The 20,125-nt window shown below is 36.3% G+C and overlaps 1 protein-coding gene across 1 annotated transcript; it reads left to right on the plus strand.

The window, feature by feature from the left end:
- Positions 1-12,925: 12,925 nt before the first annotated feature.
- Positions 12,926-17,989, plus strand: LOC111334576 (uromodulin). The gene is given in 6 exon segments (XM_088747186.1): positions 12,926-13,249; positions 13,748-13,897; positions 14,699-14,821; positions 15,003-15,137; positions 15,718-15,765; positions 15,768-17,989. Coding segments are annotated over 6 exon segments (1,026 nt in total). The 5' UTR covers positions 12,926-12,945; the 3' UTR covers positions 16,034-17,989.
- Positions 17,990-20,125: the final 2,136 nt, after the last annotated feature.

The following is a 20,125-nucleotide window of genomic DNA, read 5'->3' on the forward strand; positions in this document are numbered from 1 at the left end:
GACCATGGGCCAGGTTTACTATGTGGACCACTTTATATATTTGACAGCAATTCTGTTAACCTGCACAGCGAGAGTGACGGTAACTCTATTACCTCCATGCGTCACCCTAAAAGTACTTATACTTCACTCTAATTCATAACTTTGCTATCACACAGCTGGCGAGTCTGAGGAGAAAGTGAAGAGTGAAGAACTCCATTACTTAGTTGCAAAGGTAAACTACATGTCAAGAGGTTGAGTTATCGAAGCACATCTTTCATCTTGGTACTCACTGAAAAAGGTAATGATTTTTTAACACGCTTAAGTAGAAAAAAGATTGGACGACTCAGTACTAATGTAGTTTTTTTTTCTCAAATACATCATCTTCTACAGAAACTCAAAAAGTTGAAGATGAGGAGAAGAAGCTTGAGACTGACATGGAGATCGCGGAGGAAGGTAACATTCCTAACAAATTAGCAAATTTTGAGTCTATGTTTGCTTATTTCTAAGAAATTAGCAAACATAGACTCAAAATTGTCATAAAGTGACACATAATGAGTCCAAGTTATTGCCTGAAGAAAGGAGAAACGTGACGATCCACATGGGAAGTGATTGAGTTGAGCAAAAAAAGAAGGCGCTTGAGTATTATCATAATTCGTCATAGCCAGGGGCCAAAACCTTTCGTGAAATACTGAAATTTAATATGTCACATTTGAATTTGTGGGGCTAACTCGCCTTTCGTAGTATCCATGGCTTTACAGATATTTGCTCAAATGTAGGCAATATAGCTGCTACATGATACATCATGACAGGACGGAAAATGCGTGCACTGTAAGTACCTCCCGTTGTCCCACACAAAGACTTCGAAAACTTTTCTAAGGCTTTGCATGGGACAACGGAAGGTACTTACAATTCACGCATTTTCCGTCCTGTCATGTCTTTGAACAAAAATAATGATTATGATGTGGCGTACCTCAATTTTGAAAACACTTCAGCACGCACAAGTGTGTATTGGGTTAACAGGAAAATAGATTCATTTTATGGTAACTTAATTTGTATTTCTATCTTTTGTCGTCTTTCGTCCAGGGGAAGAAGAGGTGTTTGATACCAAGCCTTAGTTCTCTGTTTTTGAACCAAGGTAAGTGTTTATTAGTTCTGTTTTGATATTAAATACCACTGACTGAAGGGGTGTGGAAAACGAAACCCCAAAACAACTTGTGTTTTGTTCGATATCTTACCAAAGTTATGGAATTCAGGGGCGGATCCAGGATTTTTTTGAGGAGGGGGTGCACCACTAAAGAATGGCGTAACTAACTGGTGACCGGACGTAAACAAATTGTAAAAGTAGAATACCACTTGTATTAGAAAGCCGCAGGTCATCTCAGTGGGGTGGGGGGAGGGTGCGCACCCCCTGCACCTTCCCCCGAGATCCGCCCATGGAATTAGTTCAATATTTGAGACGTAGGGCCGTGAAAATCTCTTAATTTGGTTCTGATGCATCACTCTGTATATTTCTGATGCATCACTGTGCATATTTCTCATGCATCACTTTGTGTATGCATCACTGTGTATATCACTGATGCATCACTGTGTATATTTCTGATGCATCACTGTGTGTATGCATCACTGTGTATACTTCCTTTACAAGTCAAAAAGTGTAATACTTCAATACATTATTTAAAGCTCATGGTCACTCATAAAATCGAGATGTCACTGCATCTGCAATGATTAACGCTGTATCTGGCCAAGAAGAAAACAGTGTTATTAGTAATATTCTTGATGAGCTGGTTCTGGTTTTGCAAACGAATTGATCTATATCCTGATTTTGGTGATGTATGATTAAAAAAAAGGTATGAACGAAAAGGCTGCTGTGTGACTAACAAGCTCCATGAGTGTCCTGACTGCAAATTGTAAATTCATACCTGCCTGATGTCCTTGACCTACTGCCTTGTTAAATTGCTGACTGAAAAGACAGTTTAGTTTGTCGATAATGTAAATTGGCCACCGTAAAGAGTTTTAATTGACAGTATGGTTAAAGGAGCAGCTGGCTGGCTGACTGATTTGTCGACTGATTACTGTAACATTAACTTATTGCGCCCATGACTGTTAGGCTGACTGACAGATGGTTTGACTGTAGATCTGCCTGACTGCTAGCCGGGCTTTTTGCCTAACTGCTGTTGCGACCATCAGCTTGAATTCCTTCCTGACTGTTTGCCAGACTGTCTGCCTTACTGTCCGCTTAACCGGTGGGCATGATAATCGAGTAATTTATTTTCTGTCTGCTGGCTGGATCAGACTGCCCGAAACGACTGTGGACCTCTGACTGTCTATTGGCAAATGAAGTAACCAACTTATTGATAGATACGTTATTCTTTATTAATCCAAGTGTTTTTTTCTTTTCTAATCAGTAAAGAGACGTCATGACTGAAGAAAAAAATTGATTAATTGAAAATGTAATTCTCGTAATCATTAAGTACAGCGTCTGTGGAAGAATCTTAGTCAACATAATCTGACATTTTATTTCATTCGTCTTTAGTTTGTTAATAATGTAAGTTAGTTAGCTTGTTCTTTGAACTATAGATTTCATTGCACGGTACAGTTCGCATATAACATATTGGGCGCTTAATTTGTCTGAATAGGCGTGTAAAGGCAGTTTTGTCTTTGTTTCCGAGTACATTTTCCCTGTTCCTTTCTTTCTCTCATCTTTTCCTTTTTTTTCTTTTTTTTTTTCGTTTTTTGTTCAGTTGTTACATTTTTGACTAGATGAACTTGTTAGTCGATTTTTTAGCAGATCTCAACATGCCATGGTTTTTAGACAACAGCTATGGCTGACGGCTTTAGCTGGAAAACAGCTGTACACAGAAAATCACGCACGCATGCTGATCTTTTTTTATGAAGTTATTTCCCTTTCATTAACAGTATACATGATTAACTTTACGTGGGTAGGAATGCCTCAGCCGTTTTAGATATAAATCTTAGTCTGTTTTCATGGTGTACGTTCCAGGTTCTACGGAGCTTATTGCATAACGTTCTTTTAGAGTACGTTCTATCTCATTTTTTTCCTAAAAAACCCTGATCTTTTAATTGACATGTATCAAAATTAACAAATCAAATGCTTATCACTTAGATTCTAGGTTGAATTTCGACGTTTGAGTTTCATAATTATTTCTAGTTTAGGAAACGAAAAACAATAGAGGAGAAAAAGCTTAGCATCATGTTGAGGCAAAGACGTCAGTTATAATAGATTTAGTAAAATAACAACGATCTGATGGCTCATTCCGCTTAACTCAAAACACGCTTGGGAGTACTATTCTGCACCTAAACTGCATTTTGAATCTGAAAAAAAAGCAATAAAATTTAGGCAGCTGTACTGTTTAAGATTTCATGTGGAGATACTTTATAATATTTCTCAGATTGTTTTTTTACTTGTTTTACTTGTTTTTTACTTGTTTACTTGTTTGCGAGCACTTTCAGTCAATAAGAGTTAAAGTAATGGCTATTGGGGCTGCAGATTATATCAAATAACCTAGACTGATTTACGGTGCCGGTAAAGACTTAAGCTAGAGAGGTTTGGGAGTTCAATGACATTCTAAATAACCTTCTTCCACAATTCACCTGGCGAGTAATCTGAGTAACTGCTGAATTTTTTTTTTCTTTATTCCTTTTCTTATTTATCTGTTTTGTTTCTAAAAAAAAAAAAAAAAGACTTTATTTATTGAGGATAGCACGTGATAGTGCACAAACACTAATAAACTTGTGGTCCTCCTAATTACAATAAGTATATAAATACAATAGAATCATTAATATATTGAAGAAAAAAAAAAAAAAAAAAAAAAAAAAAAGTGTATTAGACTTTTTTAATTCAGGCTTTAACTGATTCCATAATTTTATGGCAGAAACTAGAAAAGTTTTCCCTCCTTCTCTAGCCCTTTTAAACTTAGGTAATAAAAAGTTGTATTTACAAAATCTAGTGTTGCGTGAATGTACTGAACTTAATAATCTTAAGCTATCATTAAGATAATTAGGTACACAATAATTAATCCTTTTAAATAGTATTGAACATTTAGCTATCTTAGTAGAGTTATAAAATGGTATCCACTTTAAACGATTGAATAGCATAACTGATGAACTACGTGGTTCAGCATCTAATAAAACCCTAGCAGCTCTGTTTCTGTTTTTGTTTCACTATTATCTCTAGTTAAAAGAAAAAAAATATTGAAAAATGAACAAAAAAATGAGAACATTTAACTAAATAAGACGTGACTCATTATTTTGGCAGATATTTAGTGGTCTAAGTAGCTCCTTTCTAGAATTTGTTTAACTCATTTGCGAGCATTATAGTAACTTAAAAGTAAAGTGACGTTCATTTTCCTAATGATGGAGTATCTGTAATGAGTGAGGACTTATCATAAAATTTCGAAAAACGTTTGGGTACCCAAGTCAGTTGTAAGATAATTTAGTGGTTCAACGAAAATATGAATTATAGTTAATTCCATAACTCGCTTGTTAGAGATTTTTAAGTTTATCAATAATCTCAACTATAGCTCATTTCTTAGAATTTTTATTACTCGTTTGCAAGCATTATCGTCATTAGGCTTTAATGAAACTTCCAAGGATATTACGCTTACTATTGATGCTTCTCTCCAAAAAAAAAAAAAACTTAAAAAAGGTCCAAGAATATCACTAAATTAGATATTTGGTAGTGTTTTACGAATAGTTTTGTCGTTAATTTCTAGATTGTTTAACTCATTTTGAGAATTCTAGTTCATTGTAGTAGTGGTATTCAAACTGTTTGATAATCTGGTCCAAATGTGATCATCAAACAAGGCTTTTACAGTAACAATAACTTGAACATGAAAGTGGCCATCAGAGGGAAATGGCACTGAGTAAAAAACATTGTACCAAGTTAGAAAGCTGTAAATAAGAGAGCCATATTAACTGTAAACCAGACCCTTCAATGAAAACACCTTTTAGACCTTACGCTTGAGTCTGATATCAGTTTTCCTTGGTAAAGTGGTCAAGTTTGGCTCGCTCCGTACAGTTATTGACTTCCAGTGAGAAGGGGTAGGGAGACGGCCCTGAGTTTTAATAGAAGTTGGACTTGTTCTAAGATATCTATTTTTTTTTTCTTCCATGGCACTTTTCAAGGGAGCAGAGGCGAGCAGAATGGCACTTTTCAGGGGAGCAGAGGCGAGCAGAATTAAGTTTCTCGCCCCCCCTCCCCCCATGCCAAATCGAAGCAATAGGGTTATTAGAGTTGAGCTGTTAGATATGCCTTAGAAACAAAAGCCGAAAAAATTACGCAAATTTTAATTACAGGCGAAAACTTTGGATAATTGAAACTGTGATTCACTTTAGCTGCCCTAATGAATTTAACTAATGAGCCAGGAGCCATTTAGATGTTCTCGATCACAGAACAATATAGTACATTTTGGGCCAATCTTACACTTCTGCTTACAATAGAACGTTTCATTCTACGATACTTCGAAGAAAACTCAGTTCAGGCTAAACTACAAAGATATTACTTATCATACCTTCTTTGAGAATTAGGTGACACCCACTTGTGAGTTTGATTAAAAAAGAAAGTGATCAGTTTGCTGTGGAAGGTTTGACATAGTTCATTCGAGATAAGCTTTTTAAGGCCACGGAAACTGTGTAAGTACATAGGAACTTAACTTGAAGACTCTGAGCTTGAAATTTGAAGTCGCGACATTTAAAAGATATCCCTCGGATAAATAGTCACATTCATCTGGAAAAGCTGAAACGTTTACTTGCTATATACCTGGCTCCAGCATTTGAAATCTGCCCATTGAACTAACGTCTATATTAATTGCAATACCTTTAGGTGAAAAGGGCGTGTACTTGTAGCTGTGTTCCTAGGAAGAATCATTCACCAGTTAAAGGGTCGTGCTAATTGGATGATTTGAAAAACACAAAACTGACAGAACAGTGATAAAATAGAAAGCAAAAAAAAGCCGTGAAAACGGAGACATTCTTTGCGTTGCGTGGATATTGTTATGAGCTTCTTTCTTTATGCAAAAAATAAGGAATGTAAACATCTTCTTAATGTCTTAATTCATTTTCTCCTTGAATATGCTAGAATTTTGTACTTTCCTAAATAGTTTAACGAACAGAACCATAATTTGGGTGAAGAATATTACATTGTAAGTTCAATTATGAAAGACTCCTCAAAATTAGGGATCTACTGGGCGTTATAAAATATTCGAAATGGTTGGATGGCAGTTTTTTGCTGTACATCAATAATGTGGAGAAACAACTCCTTACGATAGTCTGAACAAATCTTAATCAGCAATTCGTATTGAATCTGCTGGTTAACAAATATCTCTCGTTAAATTTTTTTTCTTTCGTAACGCCGGCCTTTGTCTGTAGGTATAGAACCTTGGCACCTGTTCAAACACTCTACCCCTTGGTAATAACAACTGGTAATATAATATAATAAACAGTTACCTTCCGGTGGCCTAATTTCACGAACAGACTCATAAACAGTTTCCACTAGAAGAGGCGTTATCATCTATCTTGGACAGCAAAAAGGTATGTACAAAATATATTAAGTACCAGGTCAGTTATTTTCAAAAGTGAATTTGAACACAGTAGGTTCATTCGCTACAGTTTAGACCGATAAATATTTATTATTCACCAGCTGGGAGGTCCGTATTGGGAAAAACTGTGCCCGATGTCTTGGATACCGCCCGAGGTCTTGGATACCGCCCGAGGCCTTAGGCCGAGGGCGGTACTCAAGACAGAGGGCACGGTTTTTCCCAATACGGACCGACCTATGCTGGTGATTAACGTTTTTATATTTTTCTAACACTTAACGAAATGGTTGCCGAAAGAACCCGAATGATTAAGGGCTACAATTACGAGTTTAATTACGGGAAATTCCTCCATAAACTTAGCAAGTTGTTAGGCAGTGGATGATAAAGAAAACAGACGTTATTCAAATTAAAAAGAAAGCTTTCACCGAAACATTTTTATTTGTAAAGATAACTTAAAAGGCTTCCGAGAAAACTTTGAGACATTTTTTGGTAAGTAGCTCTCACGATATGACAGCTGTCATTTGAAGAGGAAAAAAAGTTCATGTACGATTTTGAATAAACAACAGTACTGGTGTGACAAACATACACGAGTTAGATGACCATGCGACGATCTTCTCGTAAAAAAATAAAAGCTCTCAGAGATCTTACGGAAAGTATTGCTTATTTCCAACGACGATTAATCTTCGAAGATTTACCTCTGTTCCGTTTTAAAATGTCATGGAAAGTCAAATTGTAAGTAAATTAAAATGTGTGTTCTGAAGATGTCAGTCTGCTTGTTTGTTTTCTGTAATGGTGTGTGTAAATCGGTTTTTCTTCTTCCGAAAAGTTGAAGTCAGTGAGACTCTTTCAAGCTAGACAGAAGATTTAATGATTTTTATTCATCGAATTCCTACGATTTCTGTTGTGAAATTTGCAGTAGAAATGTCCAAATTTAAGGGACTTGCAAATAGGCGAAAGTTTAATGATAGAAGAACTCAACACTTCGCTCAACGTTTCACAAACGAACAAACTGCGTTGAAGAATTCAGATGAGAGTCACATTGATTAACGTAATCACGATTGTTAACTGCAACTACCTCTCGTTTTAACTTTCTTAGTTACTTTTTGTGAAGGATTGCTAAATCACAAATCGTTTTCAGGCCGCGTTTCACTCTTTTTAAAAACAAGTTAAGTACCACAAAATTTATTTTAAAATCAAATTTTTCGGAAAAACAAAAGTGATTTGAGAGCGAGAGAGAAGAAAGAATTAATATTATTCATCGCCAAAAGGTCGTGACCGAAGTCTTTGCTCAAAAATTCTGCCCAGCCATTAAAATGAGATACATTTGAAAAATTGCAACGAAACTTGAGACGTTCTACAAAGTGACTCAAGCGAAACTAATACCTCCCGCTGTGAGTGGGCCGGATAAGGAGAATACTGCCCGCTCTCGGAACCAATCAGATTGCAGGATTTGTAGAATACCACCCTGCTCTGTTCAAACGTTCGATCTCCTCACCAATATTTCTACTTCCAGGGCCATATAATTCTAACCCCTCGATGTTTCTAGGATCTGCTGATTAACAAATTTTCCTTGCAACACACTCTTATTTTGTCATGCCGACCATTGTCTGCATGTTTAAATCCTTCACGCCTTTCAGCTTTTCAGACGTGAAGTCTAGCAATTAAAACCAATGTTTTTATGACACAAAAGAAAATATAGGAGGGTAAAATGCAATACAAATAGGTATGTTTCTGTGATTTGATTCCCTGATCAGAGTTATAAACAGCTTCCCCTTGGAGAGGGGATATCATCTTTCTTGGACAGGAACCAAGGTATGTACAGGAAATGTAAAAATCCAGGGAGGATATTTGAAAATTTTAGCTGAAGACAGTACAGCTAAAGACTCGTATTCCACTACGTTCTTTGGGTGGTGGTGCATGGTGCATGGTGCATGGTGCATGATGCATGGTGCATGGTGCATGGTGCATGGTGCATGGTGCATGGTGCATGGTGCATGGTGCATGGTGCATGGTGCATGGTGCATGGTGGTGCATGGTGCATGGTGGTGCATGGACGATCTAAGTTGGTGGTATGATTAGCCTAATTAATTACGTTAATAAATGAGACTTTGACCTGCGAAATACTGTAGCAAAAGAAGGACAATATTTGTTCGTTCTCTTTTCAAACGTTGAATCCTCTTACTATACTCAATTTCTAGGGTCATTTTGAATAATTATCGTATTTCCCACATTGGGACATGTATAAACAAGCATAAATTGTGCGATAAATAATTTAAGATTTTAAGCTTAGCTGGTTGTACAACAAACAGATACCAATCTTCAAATCTGAATCTTATGAGTCATTTTTAACTCGTAAATTGCGCATGTGCAACACGAGTTATCGTAGGTAGTGGAAAAATGCGGTCGCTCGATCGCTTGTTGGGCTGAAAACATTATGAAAATGAAGTACGCACACTCCTTACTTTTAAATTGCTGTCCCTCCTTAACTAAAATAAGTTGTTCTAAAGGGCTAAATTAGAAGATATAAACTTAAGAAGACTACCCATTCAACAAGTGATCGGCAACACTCTCCAAGCTATGATAAGAGATACGATCTTTAAAAAGTTGCTCCTCAGTGGGAAAATGCGATAGCTCGATCGCCCGTTGGGCTGTAAACATTACGCAAATGAGTTACAATCGCTACTTACTTTTAAATTGTTGTCCATCCTTAAATAAGTTGTTCTGAAGGGCTAAATTACAAGATACAAGCTTAAAAAAGACTCGGCCATTCAACAAATGATCGGCAACACTCTCCAAACCATCACAGATGACACGATCCTTGAAAAGTTGTTGCTCTTGAATAATTTCACCATTTATTACAACAACCAAAACATCGTTAAACTTGTCGCAACTGCTGAGAGAGTTATTCGCGAAAACTAGGTTTTTTCGGTATTTTTTGTCGTAGTTTATTCTTGCATTGTTTCAGCTCGCTTATATTTTTTCTGTCACTTTTGTCGGTGTTCACATGACAAATTCATGTAAAACATTTTCTTAGCGCGAAATAAATATTGTTTAGCTTAAAAAGGCTGACTTATTAACTTACTGTAGATCAGTATATCTTAACAATTGCCTTAGTATTGGTTGATTTAAGATTTGAGTGGGTACCGACAGTACCCCCTTCGTGTGGACTGGCAGGTCATTACGTGGAATAGTTATCGACTAGAGAAATATTTTGTCATATCTCTTCAGCCAACAGAGTCAACGCGAAATCTGAACTACTGCTCGTGCTCTAAATATGACAGTAAACCACGAGACTCCCTAAACCATGCAGACAACATTAAACATAATCCAAAAAATAATTTAAGTCATCTATCAATTCATGAGTTTGCTCACAGAGCACTTTGATTCACCCTTGTCTTTATTTCGTTAATCTCAGTAGCATATTTAACGAAAATGGACAAAAATTACTTTACTATTTAAAAATATAGCCAAATTAATCACAATGTTTGATTTTTTTTCCAAAATTTTCTTTCAAAGGAAAAACGAGCCCGAGGTGATATCGATGCAATTCTATATTGTTATGCACTGTATGCCTTAATTAAAATTTCATGAATGTGAAAAAGATAAGCGTCCCCTTCTGGGTATGATGCTTCGAAGACACACCTTGAAAACAATAAAATCATCAATTGCAGCTGAATGTAACCAGGCATGTATTAATGATTAAATTCGCATTTGTAAAACTAGCATAATTACTAAAATCATAATACTTTCCGTTATTTTGCATATCATAGCGGTATCTGTTGGAGGTAAGAAGAGGGCTTGAGCTTCGTTCAAATTCAATCGAAAGTTTTGAATTTCTTAAGAGTCAAGATGGAATATTGAATAATTCATCCGAACTACTGCTTTTGTTGAAACGGTCATTTGCTTTCGAAAATTTGACATAAATTTACCATTCGAGACAACTTTATAAAGAACACCGCAACTAAAATTATGAACTTTCCTAAATAATTAAACAGCGCCATCATTTGGGTCAACAATAATACTGAATTGGAAATGTCTATGAAAGCGCCCATATAACATCTGATCTAGCCTGTGTTATGTGATATTCTAAATAACTAGACTTGACTTGAAAACTGTAGATTATCTCATCAAGTCCCCGAAATTCTCTCCATCAGTTGTGTGGGGAAACTGCCCTTATATTTCTATTTTCCTATGTTTTCCAACATAGTTTGAGGTCACACCAGTTAAAGAATTCTTACTCGTTGATCTGTATAGGATCCGCTCTTTCATAATTCTCTCCCGTAAAATACGCCTATTTTGTGTTATCACCCATTGTCTGTATGTACAAATTCTTGATATCTGCGAAAATTCAAAAAGGGAAAGATAGTTCTAAAATGTGAAGTAAACTAATATATCCCTTGTTTAGAAACCCACGAGAAAGTGGGACTCAATAATTAAGATACGCGACGTGTCTTCCTTTGTAATTTACCTCAAACTGGTGAAATGCAATACAAACAGTTACTTGTAAATTGATTCCCTGAACAAAGTTAGTGACAGTTTCCACTAGTAGGAGCGCTATCACATCACTTGGATGGAAACCAAGGTTTGTACATGATTTCTAACGTTCCAAGTTAGATACTTTGAAAATTTGTTTGAAGACATTACAGCTTTAGGCCTATATCTCCCTACAGATTTGATTGGTAATTTATGTTCTCGCGCTGTTTAAACATTCAGTTCTTCTCATTTCAGGGAGCCTTTCAAGTTTTCCAAATTTATGGTTTTGAATTTTAGAGCTATAAGGGAAATGACAGAATGACCCCTCGCTTTTATCATTATGAAGTTAACGTTTATCACTGATCTTACTTCCAGTCTTCCGCATGAGCGAGTACTGTCAGGACGTGTCTTTTCACACTGCCTACTCCTGATAATTTCTCTTTAACTTCTAATGCCGGACAAGGTAAAATCCCTTTAAAAGAGCAACGGAGAGCTGAAGAGGCAGCTCGAGCAGGCTAAAAAAGAGTTGAAGAACCTGAAGCAGCGAGTTATGAACCAAGAATGTATGGTAAGAAATGTCAATAGTGAAGAAGGCGCTGCGGCCATCTTCAATCCAGAAGCTGAGGCGAGCCTTGAGTTTGTTAGTCAAGAGTTTGATGATACTAAGCTCCAGCTAATAAGAATTCGGGAATCCCTCGCCAACATCGAACAACGGCTTACCAACTTCGAGGAACGATTGCTAAACCTTGAATCTACATTCGATGACATTCCGAATCATAGTTATTCGTTCAACGTCAAAGTATTGGGTGTCCCAGAGTTGCTCTCTTTAGACCCATTAAAGATGCTCATCATTATAACACACGATCTTCTACCGCTGGTAACTTCTATATAAACTATTCTCGACTAAATCACTATAAGAATCCTTTTTACTCTATGGGCGCAAAAATTTGGAACTGTATTCCTGATGTTTTGACATAGCTCCCATAATATAGTTTCAAGAAAAAAATAACCGAATCCTTACTTCAAATCGTTCTAAACCAGGATTCTTATCCTTATATTGATATATTAATAAACGAAATGACAAGAAACTAGATTTTGTTAAAATAAAGAGTATTTTGAGCTTTTCCTATTTTTAATTATGTGCTCGTGGCTTCGTAATTAGTATACCTATATTTTTGTATTCACTTTTGTAAGTAACATCTGTACCTTTGTAATTGTTATTTATTTTTTGTCATTAGAATAATATTATATTAATATGGAATTGACACCTTTCTCATTCCACCTGCCTCGATTAGCTTCGCTATACGGTAGGCAGTCTTTATTTATAAGTTAAATTGTGATTATAAATAAAGATGTTCTTGTTGTTAAAAAAAACTTCCCTGTCATTGGAAGCAATGGAGGACTGTGTGATTAAAAATTAACAATGTATCTTACTGTTTGAGATGACAATTTTCTCTTTTTTTTCGAAGAGAGATGGAGTCAAAAAAAGGGAAACTTTTCTAATTAAAATTTCTCGCTTGCATTTGAATTAATTGCAAAGGTGTCTTAAGTTTTTGGTTTCAGCCGACTAAGCAGAAATGTAATGCTAAACTCCTTTGAAAGAGATAAAATATGATACAGACAGAGAAGGTCATAGCATCCAAGGTTTACGACGCTTGCAATACTTCTGTTTTATTTCTTATTATTATCTTGTATCTTTTTATTTTCATAATAAGAACTTTCTGAAAAATATAAAAAAAATCCCACCATTGTATCACTTTTTCAATACTTCCTCCGAAAGGAAATAGAAGAGTCTGATTTTCTTTTGTCTTCAGTAATCACCTTGTAGAGGTTGAGGTCATGTAAGTCAGTTATGAACATCGATCTGGTGAATAACATATACCCCTTTACTGAATTACTATTCCAAATTTCTCTTACAGGAAGGAGAGAGCCGGTGGTAATGACGATCCGATTCTGCATTATAATTACACTGTGCTACTTCTATAGAGTTTTCGCTCAACAATGCGAAGTGGGTCAGCAAGCCATTTTTGGTATGATGCTTCGAAGACACACGTTCAGAACTATGAAAACAACGATTGCCGTTGAATGTAATCAGGCATGTAACAATGAATTCCGATGTCACAGCTTCAACTACGTCATTTCAAAGGAACTGTGTGAACTAAACAATCGGACAAAGGAGGCCAGACCAGAGAACTTTGTGCCAAATTCTGAAAGATATTATGTCAAGAGTATTAAGAAAAGAGGTGAGTTTTATTGAACAAAAGGCGTAAGCATTGAAGTTTACCACTACTGAACCACGATAGCTTTTCAATGGAAATAGGTAAAGCACCATGAATGAATAAAGAAATATGAAATTACTTAACGCCAGAGAACCTTCCATATGTTTAAACCGATATCAAAGGTCGAAGGCCATTCTTGTCCCTTTGGAATCAGTATACAGAGAATTTAGTATCCTTTCTGGGGTTGCTTTTACTACTAATAGTATTATGTTTTGAGGTTGAGAGTTGAAGGCTAGTTCGCGACTAACAAAGGACCACACTTGACGCCATGTCAATTAACCTCAAAAACAGACCACGTGGTCTGAACCTTTTATTCAACTACGCATGCGTCACATGTATGTAACAGATAGCAATTTATTTATTTATTTCTTTTTTCTCCATCGGAAAGCACAGTTTCTTTATTGTTAGTGGATCACTGCGCAGCGATAATTGTATTCTAATGATTCTGTTTTCCTTCGTCAGTTATTCCAGGTACTATTCCTGAATTTCCAGCGGAAACATGCAAGGAGATAAAAGCCAGCGAAGAGGGAAAAGCGAACAGTGGAGAATACTGGTTTGATTCCATTATAAAGGGAAAAACAGTTCTTCTGCCTTGTGATATGGAAACAGAAGGTAACAATACTCTGTACCTTCCCTTTTTTTCGATCTTTCTAATAAAATTGAATCGGCAGTTTATCATCCTGGTAGTGTAAATCTAAAGCAAATGGCAATGTAATATAGAGTTCGTTGCCGTTTAAAGAAATTCCTAACAAATCCATCACACATAAGTGTAGATATTATTTGCATTCTCCATTTGCAGAGATATTTGTTATTCATTTTTTTATACGCACAGCTATAAATACTAATGTTAAGGGACCAGTTATTACCTACCGCTTAAGGGAGGGAGAAAATACTGCTTAAGGGAGGGGAGGGAGCAGGCGGGGATTTAAGTCGGAGGATTTTTTTTAAAGACAGGATCAGTCGTCTTTAACAAACTGTAAAGGGAGGGGAAGGAGACAAAAGAAAATTAATGGGTAGTGAGAGGGATCTATTAGACTACCACAGAACCTTAATTGTGAAAAAACCCAAATAGATTATTCGAACCCTTCCCCTTTCTCCTCAGTCGATAACTAATGACTGTTCCCTTAGGGATCATATGAGGAAAACCAAAGAACAAAACAAAACAAAACAAAACAGAGCAGCCAAAACAACACAACAAATTGGATTTTAAAGCCATTGATCGTCGGTTGCAGAAGAACTGCGTGGAAGTTAAAGAAAGAGGGAGTCATTAAAATAAATTTATATTAAGTCTTACCCGTTCATTTGTCTTTTCCTTTCAGTAGAGCTATGAGAACCAGGATAATAAGTTGCATAAGATTGTGCTTTAGAATCAATGTATTTTCCGGCATAAGTCTTTGTACTATTTATCGATAGATGCTGACGAATGTAAAGCTTCCATCCGTGTTTGTGGTGAGAATGCCGACTGCCAAAACACACCAGGGTCGTACTCTTGTTCTTGCAAAACCGGCTTTTCTGGAGATGGACACACTTGTAAAGGTACAACGATAGAAAAATAACAAGCCTCTATCTTTCATAGGAGGCCACGTCACCCGATATGCTCAATTGCAAATCAAACTAAGGCTTATGGTCTTTCGTCAAGCAAGGCCATTTTAGCATTCCAGCATAACGCTTATTATTGCTCTCCTATGTGTATCAACCTTCCAATTTATATCAACAGATGTTGATGAATGTGCCAGCAGTGTACACGACTGCCACGCTTCAGCATCATGTACTAACACCGTAGGATCCTTCAGCTGTTCGTTTAATCTTCCTTACGTAGGAAATGGAAGATCTTGCAGTAAACTCCCATCGGGTAGGTAGACATACGTAGTGAATCTTCTTTTTGTGTAGCAATTATCCTCCGGCAGAAAAGTAGTAACTAACAGCTCGCATTATATACAATTTTTTCTCTGTCTGTGCCGAGAAATTTTTAATACAGCTGCCTGTGAAAACGAGTTCAAATGAAACGAATCCTGCTTTATGAAATAGGCTACGATAAAGACATCTTTACTTTGATAATAAAGAAAAAAGAGTTTGTAACAGTGTAGAGAAAATTAAAAAAAAAAAAATGTAAGAGAGGTTGGTGACTTTGAAGTGCAATGCTGTGGTATAAATGTTTCGCCTTGAAATGAATAAAGTACAGGCCAAGCTTTTACTGTCACGATTTCTGGATAATACACGTGTTACGTTGTTTATTTTCCAGGGAAAAACACCGCTAAGAATATTGCCTCGTAAATTAACGTAGAAGTAATATGTTAGATAACAGTTTGTCAATCGAATATTGAGAACACGTCCACCTGTATTTCATGTCCAGTCTACTTGTTTCTTCTTCTTGTTTCGTACTTCACTTAGTTTAAATTGAACTAAATTGCTATCTTTTCTGTTTCTTTTAGAATGTCAAAACTATCAAAGTTTGACGGAGGGAGACAGAAAGATAACATCCGGTATCGTTTTGAAGGGGCAGCAGGTACAAAAATGCCTTCTTTATGTCCACCTAGAAACCAATGTAGCACTCACGCATCCGGTTGGCTGAATGGTACACATCCCATGGAGGCTGATGGTCAGGTCACCAGGACAGTTTGCTTCCACTGGGGGTTAGGCTGCTGCAATTGGTCAAGAACCGTCAAAGTGATAAACTGTAGCGGTTACTATGTTTACCATATAACTGGCACACCCGCATGTTCCCTCCGCTACTGCAGCACAGACTAAACCGCTGCTGGTTCTGAGAATCATTAATTATCTAAGGGGTTGTCTTGTTTAAAATTTCAACCACTGTTTGTATTTGCTTTGGTTGTCTCAGATAGTAGGCTTGGTCAGTATCCCTTATATCCAACCTCGTTGCCAGGGCCTATTTCCTTCTCTGGGGTTGGAGAAAAAGGCCCTGGAAACGATGTTGCCCTTACACTCAAAAAAGGGGAATTTACTAAGGGACCTATCATTATTTATCGTTTGGGAGGTGGTGGATTTTGGGGAGGACCACATGGTTTTCAGGAGGAAAGGATTAGAAAGCCAATAGAGTATAATGGGGGATGGTAGAAAATTAAATTCCTATTAACTGAAAATAAGGGGTGGGTGGGGTGAAGGGGGCATGAAAAATAAAAGAAAGCCTCATTGAGAACCACGTAAATTTTTATTGGGACCCAATCAAAATCCTATAATCCCCCCACCCTCTACCCCACAGTTGACAAAAAATGACCAGTTCCTAAACAAGTGTCGCCGTTTATAAACGTTTTCCAGAAGTTTTGATGATAAAGAAAGTAATGAAGAAGAAGTTGGTCAGTGTGAAATACTACAAAGGTCACACGATTTTTTTCTTCTAAGTTTCTAGTTCCGGAATTTCGGCCAATTAAATGTAGTATTTGCAGAAACTTAAGATACGTTTGCAAGAGACCAATAAAGTACTTAAAGTTATACTGATTACTCCTTCTAGGGGATATTTTTACGAGACAAAACGATCACAGAATATCCCCGCAAAAACAAATTTTGAATGACAAAAGACAATGTTATGTAACAAAAGTATGTATATTAATGTTTTCTCCTATTCGATCCGAAGTTATCTCGAAGGCACAATGCTCCTTGGCTTTTTGGTTACAGAATTTTTATAAAACTTGCAGTTTACAGAGGAGGACGACTTTTTCAAAGAGCATGCTTTGATTAGATTTCCTCAGACGAAATATCTTTGAAACACGAAGCGAGCGAAAGCGCCCAGCTTTCGACCTGTTATGACACAATCCATTGATTCCAGAGGGTAAAAGAGGAAAGTTGATTTATATTAAGAGTAAAAACATGTTTGAGGGTAATTAAAAATACTCAGCGTTTGTTTCACTAGGAGCTACGTTTGTGCAACATTAGAGACAATTCGAACTTTTGAGCCTTGCCACAAAATTTTCATTTTTTTCTAATTTTTGCACGTATGTCCTCTTAAAATCACTGGAAAACTTGAACTGTTTACAGACTTCACAAAAGTTGGTGAACTCTCTGTAAATTGTCTAGACTTCCTTTGTAAATTACGAACTCTGTAAATGCGCGCATTCACAGAGATTTTGTAACTCCGTAAAAAGTCTGTAAATTTTAACACATTTTCTTCACTATGATTGCATGAAATGAGTACATAATCTTACTAAAAGATCTGTAAATTTTTTTTCAAAATTTACAGAGATTTTACGCTGAAAATAACAAATGTCTGTAAAATCTCTTTACTTTCTCTGTAAAAAATTCAGGAAAAAAAATCTCTGTTAACCCGTAAACATAAAAATCTCCCTGTTATCTGTGTAAAAAGTGAGCAAAAGTGCATCAAATGTCTGTAAAATGTATACCAAAATAGTTACATAAAATCTTAAGGTAAGGTACGTGAAATGTTTGTAAAATGTAAACGTTTTATTGCACAAAATCTGAGCAAAATGTTAATGCTTTTTTTTTTGTAAATAAAGCACGTAAAATGAGACGCGTCAACAATGCACAGTGTTAATTAAATATCCATTCTGTTTTTTTTAATAGTTCAATTAAAGAATCGAAAAAACCAGGAAAGATTTATTACTCGACGTTTCGGGGTCATTGTGACTCCATTATCAAGAGACTAGTTTAAAAACATGCAAATAAGGAAAGGTACAAGAATAGCATAAATTAGACTGAACGGCTTAAATAAACACCTTGGCGCGGATGGAATCCGTTTGCACGTTCAGTGTTGGCTTACGCATGCGAATATATATAATGAAATGTTGTATATTCGCATGCGTAAGCCAACACTGAACGTGCAAACGGATTCCATCCGCGCCAAGGTGTTTATTTAAGCCGTTCAGTCTAATTTATGCTATTCTTGTACCTTTCCTTATTTGCATGTTTTTAAACTAGTCTCTTGATAATGGAGTCACGATGACCCCGAAACGTCGAGTAATAAATCTTTCCTGGTTTTTTCTATGCCTTTGCTTTAGCAAATCCCTGCTGATCAAGTGAATTAAAGAATCAGGAGCCTTAATTGATTTCTTTTGACTATTAATTTAAAATTTCTAGTTTCCTTGTTTAATCAGGAAGTCAAATTGCAAAATTAATCGCAACGACCCCCGCTTTGTTGCTGTGTTCATTCAGACGATATGAAGTATTTACCCTGTAGGATCGAAGAATGCCTGTAATTCTAACTAAAATTGGCTACAACGGTTCCGTATTGGCTGATTGTATCGAGTTAGTAGTGCTAAAGAGAGACTGTTGCCTTATTTCTAGTGATAAATGTCGAGCTATACCGTTTACTGTTCTTGGTAATTATAAGAGTAGGACTGACATTGAGGTAATTTGCATCGCAGTAAATGACAATAATTGTTGGAAATTGATTTGTACCAGGTTTTTATTACTCAGGATGTTGACACTGATTTAGGTGAGATCAAGCAGCAAAAATGTTTCAAAAATGGGATATTTATCCTTATTTCATATTATGAACAGATACAATTAAAATGTTTGTAAATAACGTTAAAACCACTTCTACTCAAAATTACAATATCATCATACGAATTAAAAAAAAAAAGTTCCAATAAATCAAAAATAAAACTGAATGTAGTATTGAGGTTAAAATGATCTAAGATCAAAACTCCTAATTAAAGTTACAATATCATTATAATAGTTGAACGCACCTAATCGACCCATTGTGATCCTCTTAAGTTATCTTAATTAAAAATCTCTTTGAAGAGAAAATTCTTGATCTTTTTCTTTAAAACTATAAGCGATGAAGAATGTAACCAAGTTGGATCGTGTACATTAGGTACATTAGTGGCTCCAAAACAGACCTTTGGGGTACGCCACACCTTAGGTCTTTACTAGAGGATTTAGTCTCCTTCACGTTGATTACTTGTTTTCGATTTCAGGGTACGACTTAACCCACTGCGAAGCTTTGCCATGAATACCAAATCTTGCAAAAAGTCTGTTCACCAGAATCTCGTGGTCTACTGTGTCAAAGGCCGCCGATAGGTCGAGAAGCAGGAGAATAACATATCGTCATTGTGCACTTTAATTAGGGTAGTTTCAGTGCTGTGAAAGGTCTTGTAAGCTGACTGCAAGCTTTCATTTGGATCATTTTCCTTAATAGCCAATTTCCGAATTACCCTTGGCCTCTTTTTCAAAACGAGGCTTGGTGCTCAACCACTCTTGAGAAAATGAGTTCTTATAATCATATGAATGGATGAGCACCAGGACTCGTTTTGGAAATGAGGCCAAAGGTAGTTCGGAAATGGGCTATCAAGATAGTGTGAGTTGATTGGAGATTGCCTTTTCAACACCTTTTGCTGTTCATTACGAGAAAATGCGCATTCATTTGCGTTAAAAGGCGAACAGTTGTGTGAAAATACAATCATTGAAGACAAAAACAAACAATATAGTGCATATAGCATTCATTTACATTTTTATCACACTGTTTGCAATTTAATAGCATTCCTAGACAGCATTAGTATGAATTAGACAATTATTTGTACGCTTGTACAAACAATTGAGCGTTCTTCCGAATTTCAATTGAAAAATACCTTTTCCAAAATCGTTTTGTTTTGAATTTCAGTTTACCTTCAATAATCTCTCTATTCAAACATTTTGGCAGATAGATCTGCATAAGAAGGTGTAGTCTGATCGTCCGGGTGAGTGTAGTCCTGAGAAGGACTGTTGTCGGTGGTAGTGACTGACGTTTCGACAACCTGTGCGGAAGTCATCATTAGAGTCAAGTGAATGATTGTTGTCAGTAGAATGTTCTTACTCCAGTTCGTGTGAAATGATCGGTTGGTTTTGCCGTGATGTTATTGGATGTAAGACTCAAGTGACGTAAGTCGG

The sequence above is a fragment of the Stylophora pistillata genome, chromosome 2 (genome assembly GCF_964205215.1).
Source record: "Stylophora pistillata chromosome 2, jaStyPist1.2, whole genome shotgun sequence".
NCBI lineage: Eukaryota > Metazoa > Cnidaria > Anthozoa > Scleractinia > Pocilloporidae > Stylophora > Stylophora pistillata.